General features: G+C 42.7%; 1 protein-coding gene across 1 annotated transcript in view; it reads right to left on the reverse strand.

Moving 5' to 3' along the window:
* The window catches only part of LOC122559576 (structural maintenance of chromosomes protein 1B-like), a 143,442-nt gene that overhangs the window by 37,410 nt on the left and 89,634 nt on the right, over positions 1-16,398 (reverse strand). The window contains exons 20-21 of the mRNA XM_043709282.2: positions 13,480-13,636; positions 12,622-12,776 (exon numbers count right to left, since the gene is read on the reverse strand). Coding sequence (XP_043565217.2) covers positions 12,622-12,776; positions 13,480-13,636 — 312 coding nt within the window. The remainder of the gene's footprint in view (positions 1-12,621; positions 12,777-13,479; positions 13,637-16,398) is intronic.

Below are 16,398 nucleotides of genomic sequence, written 5' to 3' on the forward strand. Positions count from 1 at the left end.
GGCTAAGATAAAAGGTAGGAAGGAGGGACTTGGGGGAGGGGCGTCGGAAATGTGCTAAGTGGAAAGAGGTCAAGGTGAGGGTGATAGGTCAGACTGGGGTGGTGGCGGAGAGGTCGGGAAGAAGATCTCAGGTTAGGAAGGCGGTGCTGAATTTGATGGATTTGACTGAGACAGGGTGGGGGGAGGGGAAATGAGGAAACTGGTGAAATCCGAGTTCACCCCTTGTGGTTGGAGGGTTCCTAGCCGGAAGATGAGGCGTTCTTCCTCCAACCGTCGTTTTGTTGTGGTCTGACGATGGAGAAGTCCAAAGACCTGCATATCCTACCACCCCACAAATCTCCATGTACAGCGCATCATCCGCCGTCATTTCCGCTACCTCCAAACGGACCCCACCACCAAGGATATATTTCCCTCCCCTCCCCTATCAGCATTCCGTAAAGACCACTCCCTCCGTGACTCCCTCGTCAGATCCACACCCCCCACCAACCCAACCTCCACTCCCGGCAACCGCAGGAGGTGCAAGACTTGCGCCCACACCTCCCCCCTCACCTCCCTCCAAGGCCCCAAAGGAAACTTCCATATCCGCCACAGATTCACCTGCACCTCCACACATATCATCTATTGCATCCTCTGCACCCAATGTGGCCTCCTCTATATTGGGGAGACAGGCCGCCTACTTGCGGAGCGTTTCAGAGAACACCTCTGGGACACCCGGACCAACCAACCCAACCACCCTGTAGCTCAACATTTCAATTCCCCCTCCCACTCCACCAAGGATATGCAGGTCTTTGGACTCCTCCATTGTCAGACCACAACAACACGACGGTTGGAGGAAGAACGCCTCATCTTCCGGCTAGGAACCCTCCAACCACAAGGGATGAACTCGGATTTCACCAGTTTCCTCATTTCCCCTCCCCCCACCCTGTCTCAGTCAAATCCATCAAATTCAGCACCGCCTTCCTAACCTGAGATCTTCTTCCCGACCTCTCCGCCCCCACCCCAGTCTGACCTATCACCCTCACCTTGACCTCTTTCCACCTATCACATTTCCGACGCCCCTCCCCCAAGTCCCTCCTCCCTACCTTTTATCTTAGCCTGCTGGACAAACTTTCCCCATTCCTGAAGAAGGGCTTATGCCCGAAACGTCGATTTTCCTGTTCCCTGGATGCTGCCTGACCTGCTGCGCTTTTCCAGCCACACATTTCCAGCTCCTAAACAAAAGGAAATACCTTACCTGCATCTGGCTTGTCACTTGTTTATCCCTGTAAGTATTTTGTATGTTTCAATGAGATTACCTTTTATAATTTGAAACACAAGAAAATGCAGGACCAAGAGTGTGGTGCTGGAAAAGCACAGCAGCTCAGGCAGCATCCCAGGAGCAAAAGAATCGATGTTTTGGGCATAGGCCCTTCATCAGCACCACACTCTCGACTGTGATCTCCAGCATCTGGAGTCCTCACTTTCTCCTCGAATACAGGATCAGTCTGCCAATCGCTCTTCATGGGACAGTTCAGCCATCCTGGGAACAAGTCTGATAAACCTCTGAGACCAAAACTGCATGCAGTACTCCTCGTACAGTCTAAGCAAGCTCCTAGACAACTGAACATGCAGCGCTCCATTCCCTCCACACCAATCCCCATTTCACCATCAAACTGGCTGACAATGACGGGACTGTAATAATCTGGAGGACAGACCTCTTTGTCGCAGAAGCCGAACGCTAGCTCCCTGACACCATGTCCAATCTCCCCCTTGACCATGACCCCACCATGGCCCATCAAGCCACTATCACCCACACTATCCGTGATCGCCTCCAGTGATCTCCCACCTACCACCTCGAATCTCAGACCCCAAGCCCCGCACTGCCTGGTTCCACCTGCTCCCCAAGATCCATAAACCCAACTACCCTTGCCAACCCATTATCTCGCATGTTCCTGCCTCGCTGAACACATTTCTTCCTACCTCAATTCAATTCTCTCCCCCTTCGTCCAGGCACTTTCTATCTCCATCCGGGACAACAACCAGGCCCTCCACCTTTTTGAAACCTTCCATTCCCTAGCCCCCAGTGCTTCGCCTTAACTAAGGACGTGCAGTCCATATACCCATCCATTCCCTGGAAGGATAGCCTACAAGCCCTCAGTTTCTTCCTCTCCAACAGATTCCATGATTCAATGATTCCATCCAGTGCCCCTCCACCAATACCCTCCTCCGCCTTGCCAAATTAGTCCTCACCCTCAATAACCTTTCCTTCAACATTTCTCACTTCCTCCAAATCCAAGGGGTGGCCATGGGCCCTAGCCATGCCTGCCTCTTTGTCAGCCACATTGAACAGTCCCTCTTCAGTACATGCACAGGTACTGTTCCCTAACTCTTCTGCTGTTACATCAATGACTGCATTGGTGCTGCATCCTGCACCCAGGCTGAACTGGAGCAGTTCACCGACTTTGCCAACGTGCCCTTAAGTTCACTGGGTCTATCCCAGATAACTCCCTCCCCTTCCTTGATCTCTCAATTTCTATCTCCGGCGACAGTTTACAGACTGACATTTACTGCAAATCCAAAGACTCCCATGACTACAAGGACTACACCACCTCCCACTCCAATTCCTGCAAAACCTCCATCCCGTTTTCCCAATTCCTCAGTCTCCGTTGCATCTGCTCTGATGAAGAGACATTCCACTCCCAAGCATCCCAGGTGTCCGCAATTTAAATAACGTGCTTCCCCATCCCCCTATCATCCAGACAGACCTCCACTGCACCTGCTCCTATCCCCGTTCCACTGCTCGAAACCCCGACCCATCCAAACATAATAAAGACAGGGTCTCCCTTGACCTCACTTTCCACTCCACCAGTCTTTGCATCCAATGTATCATCCTCAAACATTTCTGCCAACTTCAACTAGACCACATCACCAAGAACATGTTCCCATCCTCACCCCTCTCCATCTTCCGCAAGAACCATATTCTTCACCACTCCTTGGTTCATGCCATTCTCCCCACAAACCCCCAACACCCCTCAGTACATTCGATTGCAACTGTTAAAAGATGTAAAACATGCCAGTATGTCACTCCCCTCACCTCCATCCAGGACCCCAAACAGTCCTTCCAGGTGAGACAGGGATTCACCTGCCTCTCCTCCAACCTATTTACTGTACCTGGTGCTCTTGATGTGGTTTTCTCTACATTGATAAGACCAAACATAAACTAGGGGCATCTTTCACTGAGCATCTCAGCCAGGCCTGTAAGGATAAGCCTGACCTCCTGGTCACTGGCCATTTCAATTCCCCTTCCCACTCCCTCTCCGACATGTCCACCCTTGGTCTCCTCCAATGCCACAATGAATTAGATTGCAAATTGGATGAACAACAATTCATCTTCCGCCAGGGCTGCCTAAAGCCTAGAGGACACAACATTGAGTTCTCCAATTTCAAATAACCTTCCCATCCATCCCGACTCCCTTTCTAGCGCTGCCTCCTCCCTTCCATCTCTCCGACCAACCCCTCTTTCCAGCTACCAACTGGATTTATTTCTCATATCGACCTACCAGATTGTACCTACCACCTTTATTCACCGATCACCACCTCACCACTCTGGCCCTCTCTCCACCCATAACCCTCACCCCCCTCCAACCCCCTATCTGTAGCTTCCCCTAACCCCACATCCATTCTTGAAGAACAGTTATACCCAAAACATCAGACTTCTCCACCTTCTGATGCTGCCTGGCTTGCTGTGTTCTTCCAGCCTCCAGCTTGTCTACTTTGGATTCCAACACCCGCAGTTTTTTTGTCTCCGCACAACTGAAGCAGAACTTCACTACTACGCTCATTGGCTCTCCTTTATCAATTTTAGTAGTACAACTAGTTCTGGGATGACATGCATTTCGGCAGCACAATTTGGCTATAACGTTGCTGAAAAATTAGGAAATGTTATTTTCGAGAACACTTATCTCCGGTGGCAATAGCATGATTCCACAGGCCACCAGTTTACGCGCTTCATTCTGCGTATGCATCAAAATCACTGCTCCATTTTGCGCAGGCGCTGATGGCTGTGCCATTCCACGCATGCACAACATTGCTGGTCTTTGTGCCATTCTGCACATGTGCTGACGTCTGTGCTGAAGTCTCTGCTCCGTTCTGCGCATGCACCGATGTCAGCTGCTGACAGAGCAGCTTTCTGAGAGAGGTACTGTACAGACAGCAGCTTTCTTACATCTTTTACATGTAATTTGCTAAATTTGTTTTTGTTTAGTTAATAAATATGTTTTCAAGTTTCATTCAGACTGTGCTATACTTTGCATTAGACTTTTGAGCGATTGTGAGTGATAGTTTTTGCTGGTCTGCCCAACCCCACTTTTCCTATAGGCCCCATTATTTATATTAAGCTATTTTCTATTAAACGAGGTTTCACTGGAACACAACTATGGTGTTATAGGAGAACTACCTGCAATGTCTTCAAAAATCTTCCAACAAGTTTATCAAACAGAATTTCCCATTTCCAAATCCATGTTGACTATTCTCAATCAGATCATATCAACCAGGTCCTATTTAGCCGACCCCCAAAATACCTTCTAGCACTTTCCTTAATATTGATGTAAGGCTAACAGTTTAAAACTGAAAGAACTGCAGATACTGGAAATCAGAAACAAAAACAGAAATGGCTGGAAAAGCTTAGCAGGTCCGGTAGTATCTGTGGAGAGAAATCAGACTGAACATTTTGGTTACAGTGACCCTTCCTTCGAACTGAATTTTGAAAGATAAGCACCAATGGATTGACTATTTGTATAGCCACCTCCTTCAAAACTGTAGGATGCAGGCTATTGAGTTCTGGGGATTCGTCAACTTCTGGCTCCATTCATTTCTCTAGTACCACCTTCTTACCAATGCTAATTTTCTTGAACCCCACTTTCTCCCTACCTCCCAGCCCTTTGGATGTCTAGTTCTGGTAGATTTCTGGTACCTTCTTCAGTGAAAATAGATACAAAATAATAATTTTGCTTCTCTACCATTTCTCTAGTCCCCATTATAAATTTGCCTGACTCTACGTTTAAGGACTCACATCAAATTTTTTTCCAAACATTTCCTTTTCATGTACCTATAGACACTTTAGGGCTTATTTTTATGTTTTTTGCTAGACTGCATTTGCATTCTAGAATTGCACATTCTTAACTGCTTGTTCTATCAAGATTTAATTATAGAAAGGTAAGCTCCAACTTATTAGGTATGGTGTGTATATATATATATATATATATATATATTCTCTAATAAGTCGTGCTGCCTATCATGATGTTTTGAAGAAGCTCCTGATAATTTCTTTCCACACAACCAAGTATAAAATCCACATTTTCAAATTGCACAGTTCCTTCCCTGTTTTGGAAGAAGTAGGGTCTCTTGGAGGATCCGAGATAATGTAGTATATTATAATCATTGGGAATATTGTTTATAATTCATTTATTTCAGAATTTAACTTTTAGTTTTAGGAAGTAAAGTTTAACTAAATAAATGGAGGCATCTGATCAAGAATCTGATAAGCGTTCCTAACAAAAGTGCAATTCAAACAAACTTGGAGTTAATTACAGTTAAAACTAACCAATATTCAGTATACAATGTCAGATGATGAAATGTTAAACATGAGCAGTGAATGATCTACCTCCAATCTTGTAATGGAGCAAGGAAGTTTACCGGAAGTGCAATTACATCTCCACTGTCATGGACTTCATTAGAAAGTGGATAGAGGACTGCGTGCCAAATAAGTCAATCCATATGTTCCCTAACTGGAAACTTTTAATGAACTGGGAAATCCATTGCCTACCGAAGGCCAGGTGTACAACATTTCAGTCAGATGACCCTGACCTTCGCAGGAAATCCAGATACGACCCTTCAGTAAGGCCATTAGTGATGCCAAGAAGAATACCATACTAAGTTAGAAACCCAAACTAATTACACAGACACCCGCCTTCTGTGGCGAGGCCTACACAATATAATGGGCTACAAAGTGAAACAGAACAGAATAGCAGAGAAAAATACATTCCTCCCTGATGCGTTCAAAGCATTTTACGCTCCTGCCCCAACAGCCTTGGATGCAGCTGTTTTCACAGTCACCGCTGCAGACGTCAGATTGGCCTGCTTGAGTGTAAACCCACGGAAAGCTCCTGGCCCAGATGGAGACCCAGGCCGTGCACTCAGATCCTGTGCTGATCAGCTGATGGGAGTATTTGCTGATATCTTAACCTCTCCTTGCTACAATATGAAGTCACCATCTGCTGCAACAAAACAACTATCATCCCAGTACCAAAGAAAATATATGCAACCTGCCTCAATGACTACTGCCAGGGGGCTCTGACCTCCAATATTACGAAGTGCTTCAAGAGATTAATCCTGGCTCTTATCAATTATAGCCTCCCAGCCTGCCTTGATCTCTTGCAATTTGCCAACTGGTGCAACAGGTCTACGGCAGTCTCCACCGCCCCAGCCATAAACTCATTCTTGGAACATCTGGATAATAAGGATACCTATGTCAGGCTTCTACTTATTGACCACAGTTCCTCCTGCAACTCTATAATCCCAATCAAACTAATCGCCAACGTCAGAAACCGAAGCCTCTGCTCCGTCCTCTGCAACTGGATCCTCGACATCCTGCCCCATAGATCGCAATCAGTTATGATAGACAACAACACCTTCTCCACAACAACCTTCAATACCAGTGCCCCACAAGGTTGCATGCTCAGCCCCTTACTCTACACCCTGTACAATGATTACTATGTGGCCAAATTTCGTCCAAATTCCATACAGTTGGCTGATGACACCATCGTTGTAGGCCAGATATCAACAAGATGAGACAAAATACAGGAAAGTGATAGAGTGCTTGGTGATGTGGTGTGAAGATAATAACCATTTCTTCCTCAAGATCTGCAAAACTAAGGACCTGATGACCTGATAAACTAACAACACGAAGATTGGTGGAGTAGCAGAAAGCATGAGGGACTGTCAAAGACTACAGGAGAACATAGATAGACTGGAAAGTTGGGTGGAGAAGTAGCAGATGGAATTCAATCCAGGCAAATGTGAGGTGATGCATTTTGGGAAGTCTAATTCTAGAGCGAATCATACAGTAAACCGAAGAGCCTTGAGAAAAGTTGATGAGCAGAGAGATCTGCAAGTGCAGGTCCATTGTACCCTGAAGGTTGCTACACAGGTGGATAGAGTGGTCAAGAAGGTATATGGTATGCTTGCCTTCATCAGATGGGGTATTGAGTATAAGAGCTGGCTGGTCATGTTAAAATTGTACACGACGTTGGTTCAGCTGCATTTAGAATACTGTGTACAGTTCTGGTCGCCACATTACCAAAAGAATGTGGATGCTTTGGAGAGGGTGCACAGAAGGTTTACGAGGATGTTGCCTGGTATGGAAGGTGCGAGCTATGAAGAGAGGTTGAGTAGGTTAGGTTTGTTTTCATTAGAAAAAAGGAGATTGAGGGGGGACCTGAACCTGAAGGGTGTAGACAGGGTAGATAGAGACAAGGTTTTTCCCAGGGTGAAGGATTCAATAATGAGGGGTCACGCTTTCAAGGTGAGAGGTGAAAAGTTTAAGGGGGAATACACGCAACAAGTACTTTACACAGAGGGTGGTAGGTGTCTGAAACGTGTTGCCAGCAGAGGTAGTAGAGACAGACACGGTAGATCCTTTAAGATGCGTCTGGACAGATGCATGAGTAGTTGGGGAGCAGAGGGATGCAGATGCTTAGGAATTGGGTGACAGGTTTAGACATTGGATTTGGATCGGCTCAGGCTTGGAGGGCCGAAGGGCCTGTTCCTGGGCTGTAAATTTTCTTTGTTCTTTGATGACTGACTTTAGGAAGCAAGGAGAAGGGCATGCCCCTAAATACATCAATGGAGCCAAGGTGGAGATAGTCAAGAGCATTAAGTTCCCGGGAATGATCATCACCAACCATCTGTCCTGGACCACCTAAGTTAATGCAACAGTCAAGAAGGCAAAACAACGCCTCTTCTTCCTCAGAATTCCGCATGCCCACAAGGACCAACTTTTATAGATGCACCATAGAAAGCATGCTAGTCAAGAGTGTGGTGCTGGAAAAGCACAGCAAGTCAGGTAGCATCCGAGGAACAGGAAAATCGATGTTTCGGGCAAAAGCCCTTCATCAGGAATGAGGCCTTTTCCAGCAGCACACTCTTGACTTTAATCTCCAGCATCTGCAGTACTCACTTTTGCATAGAAAGCATTCTCACTGGATGCATCACAGCTTGGTCCAGCAACCACTCTGTCCAGGACCGTAAGAAACTACAAGAGTTCTGAACACATCCTAATCCATCACAAAAGCCAACCTTCCATCTACCGATTCCATCTACACTTCTTGCTGCCTTGGAAAGACAGCCAACATCATCAAAGATTCCTTCCACCCTGGTTGTAATCTCTTTCAACTACTTCTGTCAGGCAGAAGATACAAAGTCATAAACACATGTACCAACAGGTTCATGGCAGCTTCTTCCTCACTGTTAATAGACTTCTGAATGGGCCTCTCAAATTTCAAATCTAATGCTGATCTTGTTTTAGGTGCACCTTCTTTGTAGCTGTAGCTTTGTATTCCTCGCTATACTCTTTCACTTATAATTTTTATATGATACGATCTACCGGCACTGCATGCAAAACAAAACTTTTCACTGTACCTAGGTACATGTAACAATAATAAATCAAACTGAAGCTGCAGAATCAGCTTTTTGCTTAAAGTAAAATGATTAACTTTCATTACAGTTTGAAGATCTCTTAAAACCTATCAAATTACAAAAGATCCAGTGATTCAGATTCACCTTGGTTCCAAGATTTTTCTCTCAATGTATCTGTACACAACGTTTGCTGACAAAAGCAAGCATTTTAGTTTGGGAACACATTGAAGCAATTGCATAACTGGTCTTGTGTAGGCTGCAATTCACTGAGTGGGGAGAGGCAAAGGAAATGAATGTCAGTCAGCTCTGCATTTATTACAGAAAATACTAACATTATTGTTCACCACATGAAATATAGTTTGGGCACAAGCTAAGTTTGGAATTTGTTTGGGGGGGAGGGGAAGCTGAAGATTTTCCCCAGTTTGAAGCTCCAGGAAGAAATCTATTGTGGTCTTTGCAGAGGCTTGTGGCAGAAAGCACATCAGTTTGAATAGTTAGCTTGAAAAGAACTTTACAGAGGCTGTGGAATCAGACTGGGAAAGGCAGTCTATACGTGCCCAAAATCAGGACAAGAAGCTGAAAAGTTTCTGTGAAGCAAACTGGAGGATCACTTAGCCAAAAGCAAATGGAAGGAACCCCATGGAATTTGTAGCTCACGGAATAGCTGGAATACTATTGAAAATTAAAGGAAATCCTGGAGGGCTGTTGTATAATTTGGGGTTGGTCCCAGGAAAAGTGGGCGGCACGGTGGCACAGTGGTTAGCACTGCTGCCTCACAGCGCCAGAGACGCGGGTTCAATTCCTGACTCAGGCGACTGACTGTGTGGAGTTTGCACATTCTCCCCGTGTCTGCGTGAGTTTCCTCCGGGTGCTCCGGTTTCCTCCCACAGTCACAAAGATGTGCGGGTTAGGTGAATTGGCCATGCTAAATTGCCCGTAGTGTTACGTTAAAAGGGGTAAATGTAGGGGTATGGGTGGGTTGGGCTTCGGCGGGTCGGTGTGGACTTGTTGGGCCGAAGGGCCTGTTTCCACACTGTAAGTAATCTAATCTAATCTAAATAAATCCTCAAGATTTTGTAATATAAGTAAACACTTTTTTGGGGTGTGAGCACAAGGGGTGAGTTAAGAATAGAAGTGAGTTTTTGGCATAGGCCTTTATAAGCTAAAGTGTAAAGTTAGTAGTGTTTGTAATGTTTAATTTTTTTTAACAAGATGAAATTGTGTGACACAATTTAATAAAAACATGTTAGAGTAATGTCGCAGGTCTGGCAGAATCTATGGAGAGTGAAAGAAATCTGACACCTTGAGTGCAATTACTCTGCTTTGGAAGAGAAAGGGCTGGAAGATAGTAGTTTTCTATGCTCATGACAAAGAGGGAGGTGCGAATGAAATAAAAGGTGAGGGGGCCCAAAGCAAAAGACAAATGAAGTATCAATGGTGGTAGACAAGCAATGAAGATGCAAAATAGTATATTAATATGAGAGCAATTGCAGGACCCCAGACACCTTCCAGGTGAAGCAATGGATTTACTTGTACTTCTTTCAATCTAGTCTATTGGTTTTGCTGCTCACAAATCAGTCTCCTTTACAATGTTGAGACCAAATACAGAATGGGTGACCCCTTTGTGGAACACCTCCACTTTGCCCTTAAGAGTAATCCCAAACTTCCAGTTGTTTGCTATTTTAATATACCGTCCCGCTATCATGCTAACCTGGGCTTGCTGCAGTGTTCCAGTGAAGCTCAATGCAACCTCATAGTTTGCTTGGGCACTTTATAACCTTTAGAACTCTGTCCTCTATTTTATGACACCTCACTGCCATGATTTGTTTGTGGGTGGTTTTCTTGATTTTGCTGTCAGCAGAGTTCTTCTATTCACACCTATTTGGCATCTCAATCTATCCTTTACTACCATTAACATTTTCTTTGTTTTTTTCACCAGAGACAGCATCACCATTTGTTTCATTCACAAGACCATAAGGGCCTTAAGACCATAAGACATAGGAGCAGACATTAGGTCATTCAGCCCATCGAGTCTGCTCTGCCATTCAATCATGGCTAATAAGTTTCTCAACCTCATTCTCCCGCTTTCTCCCCCAACTCTTGATACTCAAGAACCTTTCTATCTCAGTCTTAAATATACTCAATGGTTCTGTAGCAACGAATTCCATAGATTCACCACTCTCTAGCTGAAAAAGCTTTTCATTATCGCCATTCTAAAAGGTATTCCCTTTAGATTAGATTACTTAGTGTCGAAACAGGCCCTTTGGCTCAACAAGTCCACACCGACCCGCCGAAGCGCAACCCACCCAGACCCATTCCCCTACATTTACCCCTTTACCTAACACCTAATCTTTACTCTAAGGCTCTCAGATCCTAGACTCTCCTTCCAATGGAAATATCTTTCCAACATCTACTCTGTCCAGGCCATTCAATATTCTGTCTGTTTTAATTAGATCCCCCCTCTAAACCCCATCGAGTATAAACCCAGAGTCCTTAAAAGTTCCTCATAAGTTAAGCTTTTCACTCCTGGGACCATTCTCGTGAACCTCTTCTGAACCCACTCCAGTGCCGGTACATCCTTCCTGAGATATGGGGCCCAAAACTGCAGACAGGACTCCAAATGTGGTCTGACCCAGAGCCTTGTAGTGCTTCGGATGTACACCCCTGCTTTTATACTAAAGTCCTCTCAAAATAAATGCCACCATTGCATTTGCCTTCCTAACTATTAACTCAACCTGCAGATTTACCTTGACAGAATCCTGGACTAGAACTCCCAAGTCTCTTTGCACTTCAGACTACTGAATTTTATCCTCATGTATCTATTCTTCCTACCAAAGTGCATGACACTTTGCCACGTTGCCACTTTTCCTAACCTGTCCAAACCTTCTGCAGCCTCCCTCCCTCTATGCTACCTGTCCTTTTACCTATCTTTGTATCATCTGCAAACTTAGCCAGAATGACCTCAGTTCCTTCATCTAGATCGTTAATATATAAAGTAAAAAGCTGTGCTCCCAGAACTGAGCCTGGTGAAACACCACTTGTCACCACCTCCTATCCTGAGAAGGACCCTTTTATCCTCACTCTCTGATTTCTGCCAGACAGCCAAGTTTCTATCCATGCTAGAATTTTGCCTCTGACACCATGGACCCTTATTGTACTCAGTAGCCTCCTGTGCGTTACCTTATCAAAGGCCTTCTTGAAGTCCATTGGATCCCCTTGGTCAAATGTGATCATTACTTCCTGAAGGAATTCCATCAGAATTTTCAGATGTGATGTCCCCTTGACAAAACCATGCTGACTTTGCCTTATTTTACTATACACTTACAAGGATTCAGAAATATCATCCTTCAGAAAGGATTCCAGGATCTTAGCCAAGACCAAGATTAGGTTAATTTGTCTGTAATCTTCCATCTTTTGCCTTACTCCCTTTTTAAACAGGGGTTTCATGTTAGCGATTTTCCAGTTTCTGGGACTGTCCCTGACTCTAGCAATTCCTGAAAGATCACCACTAACCTCCACTATCTCTTCATCTCTCATTCACTCTACTTTCCCTTTGTCAAGAGAATAAAAATCATTTTCCACTCCTTTTAGTTTCAAAGAACAGTCATTGGATTCAAAACATTAATTCTGTTTCTCTCTCCCCAGATTCTGCCAGACTTGGATAAAAAGGCAATACCTGTACATTGTAGTGAGATAATGTACCTGTTGTTTTCGACAAATCAATTTTCAACAAACAGATTTTTCCTTCACTTGAATGAGTGTGTCAAACACAGTGAAATTTTACAAATATTTCATGGAGATTGTTCATGCCTCATTCCACAAAAAAACTGTTATTCATGTTTACATAAAAAAATTAAATTAACTGAAGTGAAACAAAAGGGTACAAAGCTGATTTATTTTGGGATAAGGATCATGATACTGAAATTCCATTTTAAAAATATGATTTACCTGAGCACTGGTATTTTGACACATCATCTTGTAGATCTGATCAATTTTCACTGAGACATGTTCAAAGCACTGATTAAACAAATCATATCTTCTTCTTTTGACATATTCAAAATCCTGTCTGCATATCCTAGCTTTCTTTCTGCTTATTTCAAATGCTAGAAAAAAACAGATATTCCACATTGGAAAAATTAGACTACAATGGACTGGAAAAAATGTAAATTATTTAATTTCTATTAAGCTTATTTTCTAGCTATTTCAAGGCTGTTTTCACACACTGGCTTCACTTGTTAATTTGCTTTTGCTGTAGATCGACTATTATTAGTCCAGTGAAATCGAGCACTCAGGCTGCCTTAAGGGGAGTTTTGCAGTTGGGTGGGTGGGTGGGGGGACGGGGGGAAATCACTGTTGATTGACTTGGTTCGGCTCGCAATAAGCTTTAGTTTCTTTTATTCCCCAAAATGTTTTAAGACTCCGAATTAATTTCTCAACATTTAGTCGTCATTCCCACTGTTACCTTTTTACAGGATAACACTCACTCTTCTCCCACTCTAGTACACTTTTTCATTGGCTTGGCATTACACAATCTTTATTCAGCAATTCTAAAATCTAAGTCTGCCAACCAAAGCATCATAATCAAACACCAGGAACTGCCCAAATACGAAATCAGAAGTCTAAAAAATCCCACCAAGAACACATCATAAAAAAGAAATCTAATTTATTTAATTACCGTAAATCAGTAACTTCTAATATGTAGCTTTAAAGTATATTTCTGATTATAACTAAGGCAAAATTTCAATCATATTGAGATAAAAATCAGCAATTCCAAAGTCAGCTCAATACACTAAACTCTGAACCTACCAGACACTGACTCTTGAAATTTATCCCACGTGTTTTGTAGTTTTTCAACAGCTCTCAAATTTGGTGCAGCAGTTCTTTGTAAAATTGTTTCCTTTTCTTCCAATAGCTTATTTAATCTGTTCTCCTCTATCTCAATGTCCTTATGAGATGTGAGACTCTGAGAAAATTGATTAATTTATGTAGCTTGGCTTATAGTAAAAATTATTGTAAAGTAATTGATATCTAACCGTGAGAATCATATAGCAATTGGGATTGTGGGAAAACCTTTAATCAGGTTTATCAAATAACTTAATATTTTTATTTAGTAGTTATTTATTTATTGACCATTATACATATCACTTCAAATATAGCATTTAACAAATACCCATAATATTAAATTGGGTGGCTTGACATTCCTCTGCGGTGTACATATACTAACAGAAAAGGTGTAAACATTCAAAATGGCATTTGTGGACAGAAACATGTTAACTCTGTCATTCCCTCCAAAAATCTACTGAGTATGTGTTTCTGATAACATACAAATAAATGAATTAGGAACAGATCCAAGTGTGTTCTATTACAATCTATTCCATATCTCTGCCTACCCACCTTAACCTAAACTTTCAGCCTCTTATCAAGAGGATATCTACCTCTGCTTTAAAAAAAAATCTAAATGCCTATTGCAGACTTTTTAAAAAAATCTCATTTTTAAAAACCCATTTAGTAAATTTAACTGCATAATCCTTTATAAAACAATCTTTGATTCAAGTTTAAAGACAATATCTTTTTAGTTTTCTGCAATGTGAATGCAGACTGAAATGGGAAAAGAAGTGGTTTAAAACTAACTTGATATGTATTGTTAGTGCTGTTGACACAACTGCGTGTTCAAGCAGTAGTGAAAGCCTCATTGCAGACAAGCTGGAACCAAGGGGTATGTATGAATGGAGCTTTGGCTGACCTGTGGACGAGAATTCAGTTATCAATGACAAAGGCTTCTATCTAGTAACAACTATGCGATTGGTTCCCAGCTAAATACCTTGGGAATGGGAAACACAGAATCGTAGAGTACAGGAGAGGTCCTTTGGCCTATTGAGTCTGCACAAAAATGTACTCTGAAAATACATTAGTCCCACTTTGCAGCACTCAGCCGATAGTCTTGAATGTTTGACAGTTCAAGTGCTCATCTAAGTACTTCATGCAAGTTATGAGATTGCACACCTCAACTGCTCTCCTTGGTCATGTATTCCACCTCCAAGTGAAAATATTTTTCCTCAAATGCCCTCTGAACCTAAAAAAAATCGTAAGATTCAGCCGAATTCTACTGCTGTTCGGCCCACTTAGACTGCTCCACCATCCGATCATGGCTGATAGGTTTCTCACCCCATTCTCCTGCCTTCTCCCCATAACCTTTGATCCCTTTACTGTGATGAAGTTGAAGGCATGTACTGTACCTTTAAGAGACAATGAATGCTGTTTGTACTGAGAGCTTACAAGCACCTGTCAAGTGACTAGCTAGCAGTCTCAAAGTGTACTAGAAAATTGAAAATATGTAACATTTGGCTGTGAAATAGATACCAGAGTTGATTGCTGTTTTGACAACAACTCACATTTTACCAGATTAAATTATGCCCCGGGATACTAAAACCCAATCAAGTATGAATTTATTGTTTTCCCAACCTCGAACCAATGAGACGATCCGATGTTTGGGGTATTAAAAAAAGCAGGCATTCTGAAAGCCAGGCAGAGCAATTGCCATCGAGAGATTAATTGCCATCAAGAAAGACTGCCATTCAAAAACAATCTCTATAAAAGGTACCTTTTTCATATGAAACACTGCATCTACAGGTAAACAGTTAGGAACCATTAGTGTAAATCTACTAGTCAAAATTTATAAGCTTCCCACACATTCAGGCAGACATTGTTGGAGAAAAACGAAGCATGGATGTGATAGGATGTGATAGGATATGCAGTAAAAGAAAAACGACAGCCCAGGGAGATCTTCAGACGAAAGAAGTAAGACACTGACAATATGGTATTAAAATTAAGTCGATGTAATTTTAATAAGGGTTTTTTTTGGAACAGTATTTTGTTATAGAGTTGGAGATGTATAATAAGCAGTTAAGAGAAAAGGAGGCTTAGAGCTGTGAATACTTGTTGTTTAATGTTCACTTTTAGAGTTAAGGAATAAATTGATATTATTTTCTTTAATAGTGGAATTTGGGAGTTCTCTGTTACTCATATGTTAACATATTATGAGGCCAGATGAGCTTTTCTGGGTATTTGGTTTAATTAGCAGAATGATTCAGTGCTGCTTCCGAACTCTAATCAAGAACCTCTATCTTGGTCTTAAATACATTTAATGATTTGCACACCGTTCTACAGCTGTGACCTAACCAAAGTCCTCTACACCTCCAACATAATCTCCTTGCTCTTATAATTTATGCAATGACTGAAAAAGGCAAATGTCCTGTATGCCTTCAGGAATCTGTGGATAAGCACCCCAAGAACCCGCTGTTCCTGAGCTTCCTAGTGTTATGCCATTCATTGAGTGCTCCTATGTTTTGTGTTTTCTTCTGAAGTGCATGACCTCACACTAATAACAGTTAAATTCCACCTGCCACTGATCTGTCCGTCTGAACAATTTGTTTATATCCTCCTCTAACCTAAGACCTTCTTCTTCATTGTCAACCACAATACCAATTTTCATGTTGTCCACAAACTTATCATCACTCCCACATTTTCTTCTGTATTACTTATAATATATCATAAACAATAAGGGACTAGGCACTAATCCCCATAGCACACTACTGGACATCAGTCTCCAGTCACACAAATGACCTTCTAACCATTACGTTCTTACCATTAAGTCACTTTTGGATCTTACTTGCCAAGTTACCCTGGATCCCATGTGCTTTTACCTCCTTTATCAGTTTCCCATGT

The sequence above is a fragment of the Chiloscyllium plagiosum genome, unplaced genomic scaffold, assembly GCF_037043375.1.
Source record: "Chiloscyllium plagiosum isolate Xiang-an unplaced genomic scaffold, Cpla_swu_hap1 HiC_scaffold_19, whole genome shotgun sequence".
NCBI classification, from domain to species: domain Eukaryota; kingdom Metazoa; phylum Chordata; class Chondrichthyes; order Orectolobiformes; family Hemiscylliidae; genus Chiloscyllium; species Chiloscyllium plagiosum.